We start from the raw sequence: 22,928 nt of genomic DNA on the forward strand, positions 1-22,928 counted from the left end.
CTGTAAGCTTTTGTTTTATTCACAGTGTATCCATATAGTGAATAGGGCTGATGTTTCTGTATGCAATCCTACATCCTGTTATGTGAAAAGTATTCTCAAACACTAACTAAATGGTGAACATTACCTAAATTAGGTTAACTGTGGGTCAGAGGCTTATAGCACCTAGGTCAAGCAATTGTTGTTGTATTTGCGTACCCCATAAATGTTTATTCTCACAAACAGAAAAGTTATTGTGTCCTGAAGATGGCATCTGAGGTTATTTGTTTTTTGTATTAGCTTTCTCAGAAAACAGCTGTGTTATCTGAGGGTCAGATATTTTTGTACAAACTCATGCTGTTTGGTGATCTTTGTGAAGCAGAACTTTGTTTTATAACACATTTGTACTTGTATTGTACCTGAATTGATATTTGCTTTCTCTTTTTTGTGTCCTGAAGATGGCATCTGCAAAGTTATTTGTTATCTACTGAGGCCATTGCAAGTTGTGTTTATTCACATTGTAGCAGGTTTTATCCTTGTGGCTGCCTTATATACACAGAAGAGATATGCACCAATGTCACAACACAAGTTATAATATGACCCAATGTTACAACACAAGTAAGAAGCGGCGTGTTTTATACGAATAAAAACCAAAGACACGATATTGTAAAAAAAAATTTAAAAGATTTATTTCTCACAATAAAACAGCATCTCAAAGACATTTCATTACTATAAAAATTCATACAGAATATAAAAAGTAAAAACATTAAAATAGTACAATGAACAATTACACTTCTTACAAAATAATTAATATAGCGTTACAAGGCGTGTACAGCATTTATCCAGTACATTCTTTACATCGTGAGCCACATGGTTTGCAGCATCGGTAGAGACCTTTTTTTAGGTAGCAGAGTTCCACGTGTGGTACCTAATGACGGGGAATGTAAAGATTGAATTGTACGGGGAACCGCCGCTAACTTCAGCGGTGTAGATACAGAGCGTGTCTCACTGTTGGTAATTTTTAATTCATCTAAAAGCTTCCTAGTAGCGGTGTTACCCACAACTGTAGACGGCATATTTAGTTCGGCCATAGCCTGCATAAATGAATCCCAACCCGGTGGTAAATTTCTACTGTTCAGAGCATGGCTCTGCGTTGTACTACGTACCAAATCCAGTAAGTTAGACCCTGGTATTACGGATCCTTTGAAAATAAATTCAGCATTATTATTCCATGCTGTGACATTTTTATTCTGCAGCAGCCTGTTTAGTAAAAATTCAGCATTCTTTTTATATCTCTGGTTTATATGACTGACAATTTCAGCGATCTCATGATTTTTATCAGAGTCGGTATGATTTTTATCAGAGTCGGTATTTGGCAATTGATATATATATATATATAATATGACCCAATGTTACAACACAAGCAAGTAAGAAGCGGTATGTTTTATACGAATAAAAAAACCAAAGACACGATATTGTAAAAATAGAAAAAGATTTATTTCTCACAATAAAACAACAGCTCAAATTTTAACATGAAATAGACATTTAGGACTTATTTATGTTATTATCTTTATGCACGTTGCCTGTGCTGTCTATAATTTGACTCTATCCTTGTTTTGTTGAAAATAACTGGACATACATAAGAAACCGGGCAATATATCTTTATAGAAATAACACTTCTGCACTCTTTGGGCATTTCTATCAGTTTTATTCATGCATTTATAACACACCATGTTTGATATTGGTAATTTGATTCTGGGAACACATTTTAAGTTACATCTGCACATGTATTACTGTTTTTTTAGGCCATATAAATAGAAAATTATGTAGAAACCCAAAGTTTTGATAAGTGTATGAAAATACACCAATATTAACTATTTGTGCTATTTTAGGCGTAAATTTGTCCTATATGTATAGCAGTCAGGAGTTGGGGCGATGAAATATGTGTTACAAGCGTAGTGAATTGCAGATATATTCTACAGTGTATGTCATTTTGAGAAATGTGTGGCATAACCAATGTATACAGTAACAGGCGGAATGACTGAGTGTAATATTGCACTCAATACTGTGCAAAGGGTCTGAATACTTATGACCGTGTGATATTTCAGTTTTCTTTTTAATAAATTCGCAAAAAATCTACATTTCTGTTTTGTTCAGGCATGATGGCGTGCAGAGTGTACATTAATATATATATATATCTCAGAATGCAACTGAATAGTATTGCTAATTAGGCCATATAAATAGAAAATTATGTAGAAACCCAAAGTTTTGATAAGTGTATGAAAATACACCAATATTAACTATTTGTGCTATTTTAGGCGTAAATTTGTCCTATATGTATAGCAGTCAGGAGTTGGGGCGATGAAATATGTGTTACAAGTGTAGTGAATTGCAGATATATTCTACAGTGTATGTCATTTTGAGAAATGTGTGGCATAACTAATTACCTATTACGGCCACATTTCTATGCAGTGTATTTTAGAACCAGTGTTTCTGGCTGCAGACTGTAATGTGTAAGGTATTCTCATTTTTATATATTGTATTTTATAACACACCATGTCGTTTATATAATAATCACAGTTGTGTCTCTACAGGACAACGTGGCTTACAAAGACATTTCATTAATATAAGTGTGAAACTGACAGACAAGCACAGCTGTGTCTCTACAGGACATGCTGGTCACTAGACAGCCAGAGTTTCTGTGGGGGAGATATACTAACAGAGGTTCTGTTGACCCAATAAACCGGTGTAGAACGTACACAGAGAGCAACTTACAATATTTACTAAGGTAGCGGAAATGGGTTTACTGCAGTTATCAGAGCATTGTATTTTATTTGACAGCCACAAGTCACACAGGTCATGATGATAGTGTATCTGCAGCATGTTATTTGGAAATAAAGAAGCCTTTTTTGTATTCGCCCGCATTTTATATAAAATCTGCATAAAAAAATCTTCTTGGCTACACCAAAACACGTAAGAAACAAATGTATAACTTTTAGATCTACCGCATCCACAGATATTATTCCAGCGTTCTTTAATTCTACATTATTTTAGCACATATTAATTTCACAACTTTTATATGATATTTATAACACTCATTTTATATGAGTTTTCTAACACATTCTCACGGGAATATTATATATATATATATTTTGTGTTTTGCGCAATTATTTGACACTGTAATTCGCATTTTATATAAAATATGCATAAAAAATCTTCACATTCTCACGGGAATATTATATATATATTTTGTGCTCTGCATCATTATTTGACACTGTAATTCGCATTTTATATAAAATCTGCATAAAAAATCTTCTTGGCTGCACCAAAACACGTAAGAAACAAATGTATAACTTTTAGCGCTGTCGCATCCGCAGATATTATTCCAGCGTTCTTTAATTCTATATTATTTTATCACATATTAATTTCACAACTTTTATATGATATTTATAACACATTCTCATTTATAAGGGATTTATAACACAATATTGTAAAATCATTTATTGGTTCGCGGCCTTACTAATATCCTTTGAAAATAAATTCAGCATTATTATTCCATGCTGTAACATTTCTATTCTGCAGCCTCCTGTTTAGTAAAAATTCAGCATTCTTTTTATATCTTTGGTTTATATTATATTAGCTTTTTGATAATCCCGGGAGTGCCATCTATCTAGCCCTAGTATTTTTGTTATCTCAAAAGGGTGTGACACAGTCCCATATATTATTCCAGCATTCTTTAATTCTACATTATTTTAGCACATATTAATTTCACAACTTTTATGATATTTATAACACTCATTTTATATGAGTTTTCTAACACATTCTCACGGGGATATTATATATATATATATATATACTGTATATATTTTGTGTTATGCACCATTATTTGACACTGTAATTCGCATTTTATATGCCGCTGCTTTTTCTTGTTTTTGTGTAAAATCTCTGGCAGACAGGCACAGCTGTATCTCTACAAGACATGCGGGACACACCAGAGACATTGGAAATTGGGGGTTATAATGTCGAATTCAGAAAATAACCATTTTATATTGAATGACTAATGATTTCTATAGGCCTACTTTACTATGAAATTATGCATAAAAAATCTTCTTGGTTAACCCAAAACCGTAAGAAACAAACGCATAACTTTTAGCTCGAACACATCAGCATATATTATTACAGTTTTTTGCTGAATTAAAAATTATACAGTTATTTCATATTTTTGGGGCTTCATGACAGGAGAAATTATTGATAGAAACCCAGAGTTTTGATACGTGTATGAAAATACACCAATATTAACTATTTGTGCTATTTTAGGCACAAATTTGGTCTATATGCATAACAGGCAGGAGTTGGGGCGAAGAAATATGTGTTACATGCGTAGTGAATTGCAAATATATTCTGAAGTGTATGGCATTTTGAGAAATGTGCAGCATAACCAATTACCTATCACGGTCACTAGATGGCAGAATATCATATTAATTATACATTGGGGTTTACTTTTGGAAGCTTATAAAGGCGGTGTGTATGTGCACAGGATGACTTATTTTGTTTTTATAGTCACTAATATCCATATTAAATGACTCTTTAGCTTTATGAGTAAGAGACAACATACAAATAGAATCCTTTTCCCTAGTAGTTTTATATTCTATGTCTGATATATTTCTACACAAAGCTACAAAACTATTTTGTAGTTTATAATGTATCACAGTAGTTTCATGTGAAGTTACATCTTAGGTTCTGTTCAGACTATTGTAATATCTGTAGCTTAAAATAGAGCCAAATAGCTACTTTCAAACACGGACATACACCATTGATTTTCGGCACAAATGGATCCAATATATCTCGTGTCACGGTTTATTTTTACCGCGTTGCGGTTTAAAGTTATAAGCATTTAAATAATAATTTTCTCATTAGATATGTGACTCGCGATATTTATTTGCTTAGGTTAGATCATTTTCAGTTTAACAATACATTTTATCACAAAAATGACCTTATCTGGGGCCCTAGAAACAACATAGCAGCATTAGTAAGCCCCTTTCTTTTTACATTATCAAGAATCCTTGGGTTAAGATAACGTAAGTTTATATGCATAAAGCATTTAATATAGTGCACCAAACATGATATGGTTTTTGATTTCTATGAACTGTCGCGGTCTAAAATGTAATCGCACTATACACTATGTGTGTTGTGTGTGATGCATGTGTTGTATGTGTTCTGTGTGTTGTGTGTGTGTGTGTATGTTTGTCGTGTGTGTTGTATGTGTTGTGTGTGTTTTGTATGTTATGTGTGTTTGTTGTGTGTGTGTGTGTTCTGTATGTTGTGTATGTATGTTTGTTGTATGTGTTGTGTGTGTGTGTGTTTTGTATGTTATGTGTGCTTGTGGTGTGTGGGTTCTGTGTTGTGTGTGTGTGTGTGTGTTCTGTATGTTGTGTATGTATGTTTGTTGTATGTGTTGTGTGTTTTCTGTATGTTATGTTGTGTTTTGTATGTTATGTGTGTTTGTTGTGTGTGTTCTGTATGTTGTGTGTGTATGTTTGTTGTATGTGTTGTGTGTGTTCTGTATGTTATGTGTGTTTGTGGTGTGTGGGTTCTGTGTTGTGTGTGTGTGTGTGTTCTGCATGTTGTGTATGTATGTTTGTTGTATGTGTTGTGTGTTTTCTGTATGTTATGTGTGTTTGTTGTGTGTGTGTGTTTGCCTGCAGCCATCTCCTTTCTGTAATTCTCCTCTCTCTTTACAGCGCCATAAATCTATAATGGCCAATTCATTTACCCATATTTATATAGAAAAGGTAAAAATCACAACTGAGGAAGAAACCAGTAGTACATGAACAAAAGTAACACCCGGAAAATAAAATACTGTAAACAATAGTAAAACATTATATTCAATAATATTCATATTTTTAACCTTATATGATTTGTTCGCGACAGTTCATAGAAATCAAAAACCATATCATGTTTGGTGCACTATATTAAATGCTTTATGCATATAAACTTACGTTATCTTAACCCAAGGATTCTTGATAATGTAAAAAGAAAGGGGCTTACTAATGCTGCTATGTTGTTTCTAGGGCCCCAGATAAGGTCATTTTTGTGATAAAATGTATTGTTAAACTGAAAATGATCTAACCTAAGCAAATAAATATCGCGAGTCACATATCTAATGAGAAAATTATTATTTAAATGCTTATAACTTTAAACCGCAACGCGGTAAAAATAAACCGTGACACGAGATATATTGGATCCATTTGTGCCGAAAATCAATGGTGTATGTCCGTGTTTGAAAGTAGCTATTTGGCTCTATTTTAAGCTACAGATATTACAATAGTCTGAACAGAACCTAAGATGTAACTTCACATGAAACTACTGTGATACATTATAAACTACAAAATAGTTTTGTAGCTTTGTGTAGAAATATATCAGACATAGAATATAAAACTACTAGGGAAAAGGATTCTATTTGTATGTTGTCTCTTACTCATAAAGCTAAAGAGTCATTTAATATGGATATTAGTGACTATAAAAACAAAATAAGTCATCCTGTGCACATACACACCGCCTTTATAAGCTTCCAAAAGTAAACCCCAATGTATAATTAATATGATATTCTGCCATCTAGTGACCGTGATAGGTAATTGGTTATGCTGCACATTTCTCAAAATGCCATACACTTCAGAATATATTTGCAATTCACTACGCATGTAACACATATTTCTTCGCCCCAACTCCTGCCTGTTATGCATATAGACCAAATTTGTGCCTAAAATAGCACAAATAGTTAATATTGGTGTATTTTCATACACGTATCAAAACTCTGGGTTTCTATCAATAATTTCTCCTGTCATGAAGCCCCAAAAATATGAAATAACTGTATAATTTTTAATTCAGCAAAAAACTGTAATAATATATGCTGATGTGTTCGAGCTAAAAGTTATGCGTTTGTTTCTTACGGTTTTGGGTTAACCAAGAAGATTTTTTATGCATAATTTCATAGTAAAGTAGGCCTATAGAAATCATTAGTCATTCAATATAAAATGGTTATTTTCTGAATTCGACATTATAACCCCCAATTTCCAATGTCTCTGGTGTGTCCCGCATGTCTTGTAGAGATACAGCTGTGCCTGTCTGCCAGAGATTTTACACAAAAACAAGAAAAAGCAGCGGCATATAAAATGCGAATTACAGTGTCAAATAATGGTGCATAACACAAAATATATACAGTATATATATATATATATATAATATCCCCGTGAGAATGTGTTAGAAAACTCATATAAAATGAGTGTTATAAATATCATAAAAGTTGTGAAATTAATATGTGCTAAAATAATGTAGAATTAAAGAATGCTGGAATAATATATGGGACTGTGTCACACCCTTTTGAGATAACAAAAATACTAGGGCTAGATAGATGGCACTCCCGGGATTATCAAAAAGCTAATATAATATAAACCAAAGATATAAAAAGAATGCTGAATTTTTACTAAACAGGTTGCTGCAGAATAGAAATGTTACAGCATGGAATAATAATGCTGAATTTATTTTCAAAGGATATTAGTAAGGCCGCGAACCAATAAATGATTTTACAATATTGTGTTATAAATCCCTTATAAATGAGAATGTGTTATAAATATCATATAAAAGTTGTGAAATTAATATGTGATAAAATAATATAGAATTAAAGAACGCTGGAATAATATCTGCGGATGCGACAGCGCTAAAAGTTATACATTTGTTTCTTACGTGTTTTGGTGCAGCCAAGAAGATTTTTTATGCAGATTTTATATAAAATGCGAATTACAGTGTCAAATAATGATGCAGAGCACAAAATATATATATAATATTCCCGTGAGAATGTGAAGATTTTTTATGCATATTTTATATAAAATGCGAATTACAGTGTCAAATAATTGCGCAAAACACAAAATATATATATATATAATATTCCCGTGAGAATGTGTTAGAAAACTCATATAAAATGAGTGTTATAAATATCATATAAAAGTTGTGAAATTAATATGTGCTAAAATAATGTAGAATTAAAGAACGCTGGAATAATATCTGTGGATGCGGTAGATCTAAAAGTTATACATTTGTTTCTTACGTGTTTTGGTGTAGCCAAGAAGATTTTTTTATGCAGATTTTATATAAAATGCGGGCGAATACAAAAAAGGCTTCTTTATTTCCAAATAACATGCTGCAGATACACTATCATCATGACCTGTGTGACTTGTGGCTGTCAAATAAAATACAATGCTCTGATAACTGCAGTAAACCCATTTCCGCTACCTTAGTAAATATTGTAAGTTGCTCTCTGTGTACGTTCTACACCGGTTTATTGGGTCAACAGAACCTCTGTTAGTATATCTCCCCCACAGAAACTCTGGCTGTCTAGTGACCAGCATGTCCTGTAGAGACACAGCTGTGCTTGTCTGTCAGTTTCACACTTATATTAATGAAATGTCTTTGTAAGCCACGTTGTCCTGTAGAGACACAACTGTGATTATTATATAAACGACATGGTGTGTTATAAAATACAATATATAAAAATGAGAATACCTTACACATTACAGTCTGCAGCCAGAAACACTGGTTCTAAAATACACTGCATAGAAATGTGGCCGTAATAGGTAATTAGTTATGCCACACATTTCTCAAAATGACATACACTGTAGAATATATCTGCAATTCACTACACTTGTAACACATATTTCATCGCCCCAACTCCTGACTGCTATACATATAGGACAAATTTACGCCTAAAATAGCACAAATAGTTAATATTGGTGTATTTTCATACACTTATCAAAACTTTGGGTTTCTACATAATTTTCTATTTATATGGCCTAATTAGCAATACTATTCAGTTGCATTCTGAGATATATATATATATTAATGTACACTCTGCACGCCATCATGCCTGAACAAAACAGAAATGTAGATTTTTTGCGAATTTATTAAAAAGAAAACTGAAATATCACACGGTCATAAGTATTCAGACCCTTTGCACAGTATTGAGTGCAATATTACACTCAGTCATTCCGCCTGTTACTGTATACATTGGTTATGCCACACATTTCTCAAAATGACATACACTGTAGAATATATCTGCAATTCACTACGCTTGTAACACATATTTCATCGCCCCAACTCCTGACTGCTATACATATAGGACAAATTTACGCCTAAAATAGCACAAATAGTTAATATTGGTGTATTTTCATACACTTATCAAAACTTTGGGTTTCTACATAATTTTCTATTTATATGGCCTAAAAAAACAGTAATACATGTGCAGATGTAACTTAAAATGTGTTCCCAGAATCAAATTACCAATATCAAACATGGTGTGTTATAAATGCATGAATAAAACTGATAGAAATGCCCAAAGAGTGCAGAAGTGTTATTTCTATAAAGATATATTGCCCGGTTTCTTATGTATGTCCAGTTATTTTCAACAAAACAAGGATAGAGTCAAATTATAGACAGCACAGGCAACGTGCATAAAGATAATAACATAAATAAGTCCTAAATGTCTATTTCATGTTAAAATTTGAGCTGTTGTTTTATTGTGAGAAATAAATCTTTTTCTATTTTTACAATATCGTGTCTTTGGTTTTTTTATTCGTATAAAACATACCGCTTCTTACTTGCTTGTGTTGTAACATTGGGTCATATTATATATATATATATATCAATTGCCAAATACCGACTCTGATAAAAATCATACCGACTCTGATAAAAATCATGAGATCGCTGAAATTGTCAGTCATATAAACCAGAGATATAAAAAGAATGCTGAATTTTTACTAAACAGGCTGCTGCAGAATAAAAATGTCACAGCATGGAATAATAATGCTGAATTTATTTTCAAAGGATCCGTAATACCAGGGTCTAACTTACTGGATTTGGTACGTAGTACAACGCAGAGCCATGCTCTGAACAGTAGAAATTTACCACCGGGTTGGGATTCATTTATGCAGGCTATGGCCGAACTAAATATGCCGTCTACAGTTGTGGGTAACACCGCTACTAGGAAGCTTTTAGATGAATTAAAAATTACCAACAGTGAGACACGCTCTGTATCTACACCGCTGAAGTTAGCGGCGGTTCCCCGTACAATTCAATCTTTACATTCCCCGTCATTAGGTACCACACGTGGAACTCTGCTACCTAAAAAAAGGTCTCTACCGATGCTGCAAACCATGTGGCTCACGATGTAAAGAATGTACTGGATAAATGCTGTACACGCCTTGTAACGCTATATTAATTATTTTGTAAGAAGTGTAATTGTTCATTGTACTATTTTAATGTTTTTACTTTTTATATTCTGTATGAATTTTTATAGTAATGAAATGTCTTTGAGATGCTGTTTTATTGTGAGAAATAAATCTTTTAAATTTTTTTTTTACAATATCGTGTCTTTGGTTTTTATTCGTATAAAACACGCCGCTTCTTACTTGTGTTGTAACATTGGGTCATATTATAACTTGTGTTGTGACATTGGTGCATATCTCTTCTGTGTATATAAGGCAGCCACAAGGATAAAACCTGCTACAATGTGAATAAACACAACTTGCAATGGCCTCAGTAGATAACAAATAACTTTGCAGATGCCATCTTCAGGACACAAAAAAGAGAAAGCAAATATCAATTCAGGTACAATACAAGTACAAATGTGTTATAAAACAAAGTTCTGCTTCACAAAGATCACCAAACAGCATGAGTTTGTACAAAAATATCTGACCCTCAGATAACACAGCTGTTTTCTGAGAAAGCTAATACAAAAAACAAATAACCTCAGATGCCATCTTCAGGACACAATAACTTTTCTGTTTGTGAGAATAAACATTTATGGGGTACGCAAATACAACAACAATTGCTTGACCTAGGTGCTATAAGCCTCTGACCCACAGTTAACCTAATTTAGGTAATGTTCACCATTTAGTTAGTGTTTGAGAATACTTTTCACATAACAGGATGTAGGATTGCATACAGAAACATCAGCCCTATTCACTATATGGATACACTGTGAATAAAACAAAAGCTTACAGAATCAAACTCGGGGCTACGTATAAAATCTATTATAAAACAAATGAAAAAGGTGTTATAAACCACGTGTAAAATAAATACACGACTAGGCTATAATTATAAACATGTGTTATTCCACAAAATACGGGAATAATATCAAAACTACAACAAATTAAACTATATTAAACTATATCAAAAGGGGAAATCAAACAAGGAGGGACAGCTGGATACCAGCCGTCAGACAAGGGGAGGGGAGGGGTTACACATTTTGATACACTTTGATAGGGGCGGGGCACCTGTCAGATTGAGTTTGACGAAACATGGCTATTATACACTACTCACACTTCACAAAGCACTAGAAAATGGTTTGAGAGAATGCACTGGAGACTTCTAAGGTGGCCAGCAATGAGTCCAGACCTGAATCCCATAGAACACCTGTGAAGATATCTAAAAATGGCAGTTTGGCACCCTTCAAATATCAGGGACCTGGAGCAGTTTGCCAAAGAAGAATGGTCTAAAATTCCAGCAGAGCATTGTAAGAAACTCATTGATGGTTACCGGAAGTGGTTGGTCGCAGTTATTTTGGCTAAAGGTTGTGCAACCAAGTATTAGGCTGAGGGTGCCAATACTTGTCTGGCCCATTTTTGTAGTTTTGTGTGAAATGATCAATGTTTTGCTTTTGGCTTTATTCTCTTTTGTGTTTTTTCATTTAAGACAAATTAAATAAAGATAATACCAAATAATTTGTTTCCAATCATTTTCAGGAAGAAAATGAGTATTATCTGACAGAATTGCAAGGATATCAATACTTTTGGCCATGACTGTAACTCCAGATCAATGCTGTTATTAACCGACTTGCCTGGGGGTAAGACAAGTGGTGAATCACGCTGGCACTTATTCGGTTTCTTCTTAGGCATGATACCCATGTATTGTATTTGGAATGTCGGGGAGGGACTCGTGAAACCGTCACTGAAACCTCTGGTTAGTAGGTCTGCCTTGAGTCTATCGGAGTACCTACTTAGCCTCCCCTATCTGTGTCAGAATTTGCACATCTTAGTAGAGCGCCTTTTCTGGGGTGGCTGAGAGCTGATGTTTTTAGCCAGGGGGGCAGTATCCATGGCCCCTTTCTAAGCTATTAATATCAGCCCGGAGCTGTCTGCATAGCCTTTGCTGGTTATTATAGGGGGGCCCTGCGTCTTTTTTTTTTTTTTTTTTTTTTTTTTTTTTTGGGGGGGGGAAGAGTACCCCATTTTAATATCCAGTAAATGCTACGTATACAGTTGTGAACTGATATTAATAGCCTGGGAAGCTTCATGGGTATTACCCCTTCCCAGGTTATAAACATTGGCCCCCAGCCATCGGCTTTCCCCCTGCTGGTTAAGAAAATTGCGTGGGACGCCATGCCATTTTTTTTTCAGAAAAATCTTTTAATAATTAAAGAGCCCTGCTCTATGTAGCAGAAATGCTGACTTGCTATGAGTGCCAAAAGCTGTTCCTAGCAATCCAGCAATGACAACCTCATGGGTCTGCTACAGTCCCTGTGTTGTCATGCCAATCCTGCGGTCATGTGATACGTGCGCCGATGGGTGGGGTTAATTGCTTCCTGTGTGTGCATGTTAAATGTCGCAGTCAGAGTTTGACAGCGGTATTTAACATTAGTGATGAACGAGCGTACTCATTGCTCGGGTTTTCCCGAGCACGCTCGGTTGACCTCCAAGTATTTGTTAGTGTTCAGAGATTTAAGTTTTTATCACGACAGCTGAATGATTTACAGCTGTTAGCCAGCCTGAGTACATGTGGGGGTTGCCTGGTTGCTAAGTAATCCCCACATGTAATCAAGCTGGCTAATAGCTGCTGCTGAGGCGATGAAAACTCAATCTCTGAGCAGTCATAAATACTTGAAGACCACCCGAGCGTGCTCAGGAAAACCCGAGCAACGAGTACGCTCGCTCATCACTATTTAACCCCTTAGCGACCGCCGATACGCCTTTTAACGGCGGTTTCTAAGGATACTTAAACCACAGCGCTGTTAATTAACGGCGCTGTGGAAAAAGTAAATAGCGCCCCCCAGAGTCGGATTTTCTCCGAGGTCTCGGCTGCCGGGGGTAGCCGAGACCCCAGAGAACATGATTCGGGTTTTTTTTTACCGACCCCGCATTTGCGATCGCCGGTAATTAACCGTTTACCGGCGATCGCAAAAAAAAAAAAGCAATCTCTTTTTAATTTCTCTGTCCTCCAATGTGATCGCACATCAGAGGACAGAGAAAAGGGGTCCCAGATAGCCCCCCGATACTCACCTATCTCCCCCGGTGCTCCTCATCTCTCCCGGTGGGTGCCGCCATCTTCAAAATGGCGGGCGCATGCGCAGTGCGCCCGCCGGCTGGCACCGGGAGAATCTTTGGGGTCTCGGCTGCCGGGGGTAGCCGAGACCCCAAAGAACATGATCGGGGTTGGTTTTACTGACCCCTGTTTTGCGATCGACGGTAATTAACTGTTTACCGGCGACCGCAAAAAAAAAAAAAAAAATCAAAGTGTAATTCTCTGTCCTCTGATGTGATCGCACATCAGAGGACAGAGAAATAGGGGGATTCGGGGACCCTATCATACTCACCGGTGTCCCTGGATCCTCCTGCTGCTCCTCCTGGCTGCCGGGGAAAAGAAGATGGCGAGCGCATGCGCAGTGCGCCCGCCATCTATCGCCATCTGCCGGCCGACAGGAGAAGAGCAGTTGGGGCTAAAATTAGGGCTAGGGTTGGGGCTAAATTCAGGGTTAGAGTTCTTTCACACTTACGTCAGTACGGGCCGTCGCAATGCTTTGGCCCGACATACCGACGCACGTTGTGAAAATTGTGCACAACATGGGCAGCGGATGTAGTTTTTCAACGCATCCGCTGCCCAATCTATGTCCTGGGGAGGAGGGGGCGGAGTTACTGCCACGCATGCGCGGTCAGAAATGGCAGACGCGACGTACAAAAAAACATTACATTGAACGTTTTTTGTGCCGACGGTCCGCCAAAACACAACTGATCCAGTGCACGACGGACGCGACGTGTGGCCATCCGTCACGATCCGTCGGCAATAAAAGTCTATGGGCAAAAAAACACATCCTGCGGGCACATTTGGAGGATCCGGTTTTTGTCCAAAACGACGGATGGCAATCGACGCAAGTGTGAAAGAAGCCTTAGGGTTGGGGCATAAGTTAGGGTTAGATTTGGGGTTAGGGTTTGGATTAGAGTTGGTATTAGGGTTAGGGTTGGCATTAGGGTTATGCTTGGGATTAGGGTTAAGGTTAGGGTTGTGATTAGGGGTGTATTGGGATTAGGGTTAGGTTTGAGGTTAGGGTTGAGATTAGGATTAGGGGTGTGTTGGATTTAGGGTTTTGATTAGGGTTATGGTTAGGGTTGACATTAGGGTTGTTTTGGGGTAAGGGTTGTGATTATCGTTAGGGTTAGTGATTAGGATTATGGATCGGGTTGGGATTAGGGTTAGGGGTGTGTTGGGGTTAGGGTTGGAGCTAGAATTGGGGGGTTTCCACTGTTTAGTTACATCAGGGGGTCTCCAAACACGACAGCCAATTTTGCGCTCAAAAAGTCAAATGGTGCTCCCTCCCTTCTGAGCTCTGCCGTGCGCCCAAACAGTGGGTTACCCCCACATATGGGGCATCAGCATACTCAGGATAAATTGGACAACAACTATTGCGGTCCAATTTCTCCTGTTACCCTTGTGAAAATAAAAACTTGGGGGCTACAATATCTTTTTTGTGGAAAAAAAATATTTTTTATTTTCACGACTCTGCATTCTAAACTTCTGTGAAGCACTTGGGCATTCAAAGTTCTCACCACACATCTAGATAAGTTCCATGGGGGGTCTAGTTTCCAAAATGGGGTCAATTGTGGAGGGTTTCTACTGTTTAGGTACATCAGGGGCTCTGCAAACGCAACATAACGCCCGCAGACCATTCTATCAAAGTCTGCAATCCAAAACGGTGCTCCTTCCCTTCCGAGCTCTGCCGTGCACCCAAACAGTAGTTTACCCCCACATATGGCACATCAGTGTACTCGGGATAAATTGGACAACAACTATTGCGGTCCAATTTCTCCTGTTACCCTTGTGAAAATAAAAACTTGGGGGCTAAAAAATCTTTTTTGTGGGAAAAAAAATATTTTTTATTTTCACGACTCTGCATTCTAAATTTCTGTGAAGCACTTGGGCATTCAAAGTTCTCACCACACATCTAGATAAGTTCCTTGGGGGGTCTAGTTTCCAAAATGTGGTCACTTGTGGGGGGTTTCCACTGTTTAGGCACATCAGGGGCTCTCTAAACGTGACATGACGTCCGATCTCAATTCCAGCCAATTCTGCATTGAAAAAGTCAAACGGCGCTCCTTCACTTCCAAGTTCTGCGGTGCGCCGAAACAGTGGTTTACCCTCACATATGGGGTTTGGCGTATTCAGGAGAAATTGCATAACAAAATTTATGGTTAGATTTCTGTTTTTACACTTGTGAAAATAAAAAAAAATGGTTCTGAATTAAAATGTTTGCAAAAAAAAGTTAAATGTTCATTTTTTTTAGTTTCCACATTGTTTCAGTTCCTGTGAAGCACGTAAAGGGTTAATAAACTTCTTGAATGTGGTTTTGAGAACCTTGAGGGGTGTAGTTTTTAGAATGCTGTCACACTTCGTTATTTTCTATCATATAGACCCCTCAAAATGACTTCAAATGTGATGTGGTCCCTAAAAAAAAAGGTGTTTGTAAAAATGAGAAATTGCTGGTCAACTTTTAACCCTTATAACTCCCTAACAAAAAAAATTTTGTTTCCAAAATTGTGCTGATGTAAAGTAGACATGTGGGAAATGTTATTTATTAACTATTTTTTTGTGACATATCTCTCTGATTTAAGGGCATAAAAATACAAAATTTGAAAATTGCAAAATTTGAAAAATTTTCGCCATATTTCCGTTTTTTTCATAAATAATCGTAAGTAATATCGAAGAAATGTTACCACTAACATGAAGTACGATATGTCATGAAAAAACAATCTCAGAATCAGCGGGATCCGTTGAAGCTTTCCAGAGTTATAACCTCATAAAGTGACAGTGGTCAGAATTGCAAAAATTGGCTCGGTCATTAAGTACCAAATTGGCTCTGTCACTAAGGGGTTAACATGTTAACAGACGTGGTTGTAAGGGGTACATGTCAGCTGATCATCGCCGGAGCCCGCACCAAACGGGGAGGCGTCGGTTATATCAGTCATTGGACGGTAAGAGGTTAAAGGGAAATATTTACTTTACGTTCCCTTTTTGTAAAAAGATTCACATGTGAACATGCCAAGTCAGCCCCTTTGATGTGTGCACTGTAGAAGTACGTGTCTGCATATGTATTTTATGCACAATCCTCTTTCCTGGTATTGTTATTTATTTATATAGCACCATTGATTCCATGGTGCTTTACATGAGAATGGGTTACATACAAGTTACAGATATCACTTACAGTAAACAAACTAACAATGACGGACTGATACAGAGGGGTGAGGACCCTGCCCTTGCGGGCTTACATTCTACAGGATTATGGGGAAGGAGACAGTAGGTTGAGGGTTGCAGGAGCTCCGATGTTGGTGAGGCGGTAGCTTCGGGAGTGATGAGGAGGCAGTGGGGTCAGTGCAGGCTGTAGACTTTCTTGAAGAGATGGGTTTTCAGGTTCCGTCTGAAGGATCTGAATGTGGTTGATAGTCGGACGTGTTGGGGCAAAGAATTCCAGAGGATGGGGGATATTCAGGAGAAGTCTTGGAGGCAGTTGGATGAGGAGCGAATAAGTGTGGAGAAGAGAAGGAGGTCTTGGGAGGACCGGAGATCACGTGAGGGAAGATATCGGGAGATTAGTTCAGAGATATATGGAGGTATAGGCAGAACATGCGTGCAAGGCTGTTCCCATAATAGAACAGGTGAACTCTAGTGCGTGGATGAGAGTAATGAATTGCAGTAAGGAAGGCAGTTTAGTATGTAGTGGATAGTATGCTGTGTTTATAAAGACAGATTTTCTCATTTCAATTCACCTTTATTGTCCTTGTTTTCTTTTCCCCTTGTTTTGTATCAAATTTTGGTAGATAAAAATAGTGGAAAGTCCTGCTGTACTGCTTACAGGAGAAGCATCAGATCCTAACGCTAAGAAAGTTAAGTTGGAACTAAAGGAGAGAAGAGAAAAGAAACAGAAAGTGGATGAGGATGAAATTCAGAAAATGCAGTAAGTGGTCTTGTGAAGATGAGTGAAGTCTTCAGACCTTGCACAGTTCAGTGATGCCTAGATTTGTTGCACTTTTACTTACATTCATTCACTTTTCCTTTATTAAGAATTTTGGTGTCCTCGTTCTCAGAAGAACAGCTAAATCGCTATGAGATGTACCGACGATCTGCATTCCCTAAAGCTGCCATTAAAAGGGTAAAACAGAACTCTTGACTACTGGACATTGGTACATAATGCATGAACATCCTTTCACATCCTAAATGCTTTAACCCCTTACCGACACATGACCTACTGGTACGTTAAATGTCAGCTCCCTGATTTTTTATACTGATTTTGATTCATCCATTATGTGCCTCTATCAGGACGTTATCAGGCTCTGACATAAACATATAACATGCGCAGGCAGGAGAGTATGTAATTTCATGTACTCATCGGTGCGCACATGATGCCTGCCTTGGGCAGCCGAGGGTCTCCTGTCATTAGTATACTCTTGTGAAAGCAAAGTGTTCATAGGAGATTGTGATTTTCACTATACATAGCAGTGCATCAGTGCAATAGTACAAGCAATCAGATGATCGCAGCTTCAAGTCCCCTAAGGAGACTAACAAATGAAATGTTTAATTTAAAGTCTAATCTATCAAAATATAATATAAATCTGATCGGAAAACAGCATAACAAGAAAAAAAATCAAAACTCCACAATTACTTTTTTTGCCATTGCAGTAAAATGGAATAATAGGTGATCAAAACATCTACCCCAAAATGGTATCAATAAAACATCAACACAGTGCTCAAAAAATAAGCCGTCACCCAGTCCAATATTCCAAAAATTTAAAACATTATGTGTCTTGGGAAAATGGCGACAAAAGCAAAATTATAATTTTGTTCTTTTACAAATTTCCAAATTCTTTAAAAAAGTTTGGTATCTGTGTAATTGTACTGACCTAGAAAATCGTATTGTCAGGTATGTTTTACCATATAGTGAACATGCTAAATAAAAAAAAAAAAAAACTTAACAGTTGTGGAATTACAAACAAAAAGTGTAATTTCAATACACTTGGATTTTTTTTTTGCTTCTCAGTGCGTCACATGATAAAATGAATGGGGTCATCCAAAAGTACAACTTCTCCTGCATTTAAAAAAAAAAAAAAAAATCTTGCATGGCATTGTGGACTGAAAATTTAAAAAGCCATGGTTCTTGGAAGAAGGGGAGGGAATGATGAAAACAAGAAAGCTGAAAAATCCCCGTCGGGAAGGGGTTAAAAGGAACCTGTCAAACTTCTATGCCCACCCACCCCCAACCATTTATTATGACTATTTAGACCTTTTAACCTCTTTCCCCCCCCCCCAAGGGTGGTATGCATGTTAATGACCGGGCCAATTTTTACAATTCTGACCACTGTCCCTTTATGAGGTTATAACTCTGGAACGCTTCAACGGATCCCAGTGATTCTGACATTGTTTTCTTGTGACATATTGTACTTCATGATAGTTTAAAATTTCCTCGATATTACTTGCGTTTATTTGTGAAAAAAATGGTAATTTGGCGATAATTTTGAAAATTTCACAATTTTCCAACTTTGAATTTCCATGCCCATAAATCACAGAGATATGTCACACAAAATACTTAATAAATAACATTTCCCTCATGTTTTCTTTACAGCAGCACAATTTTGGAACCAATTTTTTTTTTTTTGTTAGGAAGTTATAAGGGTTAAAAGTTGACCAGCAATTTATCATTTTTCCCAACACCGTTTTTTTAGGGACCACATCACATTTGAAGTCACTTTGAGGGGTCTATATGATAGAAAATGGCCAAAAGTGACACCATTCTAAAATCTGCACCCCTCAAGGTGCTCAAAACCAAATTGTAAGCTTGCGAGAAGGGCCCTCACACCTCTTGGTATCTATTTTGAACTGTGTTTTTGTTACGTTGTAATGTCTATTGTCTGTACAAATCCCCTCTATAATTTGTAAAGCGCTGCGGAATATGTTGGCGCTATATAAATAAAATTATTATTGTTCAAAAAGTTTATTAACCCTTCAGGTGCTTCACAGGAATTTTTGGAATGTTTTAATTTAAAAAAAAAAATGAACATTTAACTTTTTTTTACAAAAAATTTAGTTCAGATCCAATTTGTTTTATTTTACCAAGGGTAACAGGAGAAATTAGACCCAAAAAGTTGTTGTGCAATTTGTTTTGAGTACGCTGATACCCAATATATGGGGGTAAACCACTGTTTTGGCGCATGGCAGAGCTCGGAAAGGAAGGAGTGCTGTTTGACTTTTCAATGCAAAATTGGCTGGAAAAGAGAGAGGACACCATGTCGCGTTTGGAGAGCCCCTGATGTGCCTAAACAGTGTAAACCCCCCATAAGTGACCCCATATTGGAAACTAGACCCCCCCCCCCCCAGGAACTTATCTAGATGTGTTGAGTACTTTGTGAACCCTCAAGTTTTTCACTACAGTTTATAACGCAGAGCCGTGAAAATAAAAAAATGATTTTTAGCCTCCTGTTTTGTATTTTCCCAAGGGTAACAGGGGAAAGTAACAGTGGAAACCCCCCACAAGTGACACCATTTTGGAACATAGACTTCCTAAGGAACTTATCTAGATGTGTGGTGAGCACTTTGAACCCTCATGTGCTTAACAGAAGTTTATAATGTAGAGCCATAACAATATAAAATCCTATTTTTTTTCACAAAAATATTTTCGCCCCTAATTTTTTATTTTCCCAACGGTAACAGGAGAAATTGGACCGCAGAAGTTGTTGTGCAATTTGTCCTGAGTACGCTGATACCCCTTATGTGGGGGGAACCATCGTTTGGGCGCATGGCAGAGCTCGGAAGGGAAGGAGTGCCGTTTGGAATGCAGACTTGGATGGAATGGTCTGCGGGCATCACATTGCGTTTGCAAAGCCCCTGACGTACCTAAACAGTAGAAATCCCCCATAAGTGACCCCATATTGAAAGCTAGACCCCCCAAGGAACTTATTTAGATGTGTTATGAGAACTTTCAAGTTTCACTACAGTTTATATATATGGGGTTTATGCGGTCACAGCACGCCACTGAGCAGAGCACGTTAGGAGACAGCACGGAGCAGGTAATATGTATGGGGGTCGGGGCGCACCGCTCATTACACGCTAGCCGCCAGGCAGTGTTCTAGTGTATCACAGGTGCTATGTTTGTAACCTCTAGTGACAGGAGAAAACGGTGTGGTTCCGGCCATCAGGGCTTTCAACTAGATTACTGTGCAATATATGTATAATGGATTTACCTGACTCCAGTATATGTATTCCCGGTTGACCGCAATTGGGTTGTTTTTTGAGGCACCTTGTCTATGTCCATATATGTTTAGTTTTATTTATTGTCTAATAAAGGTATTTGAATTTTAAAATGAATGTATATAGTGGCACTTCTTGGATCACAGATTAATATCTGTGCTCCTGATATGATATAATTGATACATGAGGTGTTACCCACTCCCCTAGTGGGATTATGGGTTTGGGCGTTGTGCTTACAGTTTATAACGCAGAGCCGTGAAAATAAAACATCTTTTTATTCCACAAAAATGAATTTTAGCCCCCAGTTTTGTATTTTCCCAAGGGTAAAAGGAGAAATTGGACCGTAAAAGTTGTTGCCCAATTTGTCCTGAGTACTGTGATACCCCATATGTGGGGTAAACCACTGTTTGGGCGCATGGCAGAGCTCGGAAGGGAAGGAGCACTGTTTTACTTTTTCAATGCAGAATTGGCTGGAATTGAGATCAAACACCATGTCGCATTTGGAGAGCCCCCGATGTGCCTAAACAGTGGAAATCCTCCAATTCTAACTCCAACCCTAACCTGAACACAACCCTAATCCCAACCATAACTCTAACCACACCCCTAACGCGAACACGCCCCTAATCTGAACACACCCCTAAACCTAATCCCAACCATAACTCTAACCACACCTCTAACCCCAGCACACCCCTAACCCTAATCCCTACCCTAACCACACCCCCAACCCTAACCCTAATGGAAAAATAGAAATAAATACATTTTTTTTTAATTTTATTATTTTTCCCTAACTAAGGGGGTGATGAAGGGGGATTTGATTTACTATTTATAGCGGGTTTTTTAGCGGGTTTTTGTTTGGCAGGTGTTACACGCTAAAAAATATCAAAAAATACTTTTTGCATCACCACATTTTGAGAGTCATAATTTATTCGGACTCCCATGACATCACTACGAGAGAGGGGATCCGCCCTTCAGGAACAGGAAACCTACAGATACAAAAGGGCGGCACCTCTCCCCATGCATCAGTTGGTTTCCTGTTCCTGGAGGGACAGGATCCTACAGATAACATCTCGTAGAAGTCCCAGGCCGAATCTGGTAGTGGGGGGGGGGGGGTGTCTCCTACCTCGGCCGGTGCGGAAGTCCCTGGAGACGCCACGGTGGTCCTGGCTGGACTGCACGTCGGTGGCGTTGGCAGCAGGGAGCAGGGTCCGGAGGATTCCTGGTCTCCATGAAGCGCCGGCGTTGGTGAGTATTAATCTCCCCCCCCCCCCCCCCCCCCCCTGGTTCATGCGGTGCGGCGGGGTGGTGTAGTGGCAGCGTCAGAGGTGGAGCGCCGTCCGGAGCGCTGCTGTGCATCCCCAGCGTCCTGCATCGCTCTCTGAGCGTTTCCGGAACGCTGTGGCGCCGGGGGTGGAGTCAGCTGGCGCTTCCGGTTCACGGGGTGGCTGCGCAAGATGGCGGCGCCCATGGGTCCGGACGCCTATTTTCTGCATTAGCCACCGCTGACCTCCCAGCTGCAGCCTTGAACAGCAGGAGCCAATGGGGAGGATGCCAGGCAGCCTGCTGACCGGAATACAGGGGGATATAAGCAGGTGTTGGCAATAGAGCCCTGCTTTTGGCCACAGCTTCATCATGGCAGATGATGGTGAGCAGCAGCCTCAGCTTCTGGATAAAGTGCGGCAGAAAGCTGTGGAGAAGGAGCATGTCAGAAGTGACCAGTCCAGCCGTAAAAGCTCATCCAGGCAAGGATCTAGAGCTTCGACTGGCAAAGAGCCCCCTCGTGTTCCGGTACCTTTTTCTTTGGCGTGCACTGGTAAGTGATCTACGTGAATGTTCACTCAGTGACGCGGGCCCCTTATACTTTGTCATTCTAGGGGAAGAAAAGTGCAAAGATGAAACATAAGGAGTGCGCCCTTTGTGAAGTCCCTTCACCAGATTCCTACCCTAAAAAATTATGCGCTTCCTGTATACAACAGATGGTGAGGTCTACAGGAGTGGAGGGGTTGAGTGGACATCAGGCTAGATAGATGGTATCACCCTTATTGTCCTCCCCTAGGTAGCGGAAGAATCTGCTTCTACGGCTAATCTAAAGGAGATGATCCGTATGGAAGTAAGGGAAACCCTGCGGTCTCTGTCCCAGGCGGGAAGTTCAAAACAGAGAGCTACGGTGATCTCTGATTTTTCAGAGGAAGATAAGGAGGAAGGTTCTTATGGCTCGATTCTCTCTTCCTCGTCATCAGAAGAGGACTCTGGCCGATTCTGTCTGCCTCTGGACCGGGTGGATAAATTAGTTAAGTCGGTCAGAGGTACGATGAGCTTAGAAGAACCTAAGACGCAGCTTTCCCGTCAGGAGCTAATGTTCAGCGGCCTGGATCACAAGAAACGTAGATCCTTTCCGG

General features: G+C 38.5%; 1 protein-coding gene across 1 annotated transcript in view; it reads left to right on the forward strand.

The window, feature by feature from the left end:
• Positions 1-22,928, forward strand: part of TAF11 (TATA-box binding protein associated factor 11) — an 88,131-nt gene that overhangs the window by 51,421 nt on the left and 13,782 nt on the right. The window contains exons 2-3 of the mRNA XM_069756574.1: positions 17,112-17,248; positions 17,356-17,443. Coding sequence (XP_069612675.1) covers positions 17,112-17,248; positions 17,356-17,443 — 225 coding nt within the window. The remainder of the gene's footprint in view (positions 1-17,111; positions 17,249-17,355; positions 17,444-22,928) is intronic.

Source organism: Ranitomeya imitator, chromosome 3, assembly GCF_032444005.1.
Source record: "Ranitomeya imitator isolate aRanImi1 chromosome 3, aRanImi1.pri, whole genome shotgun sequence".
In the NCBI taxonomy this organism is placed as follows: domain Eukaryota; kingdom Metazoa; phylum Chordata; class Amphibia; order Anura; family Dendrobatidae; genus Ranitomeya; species Ranitomeya imitator.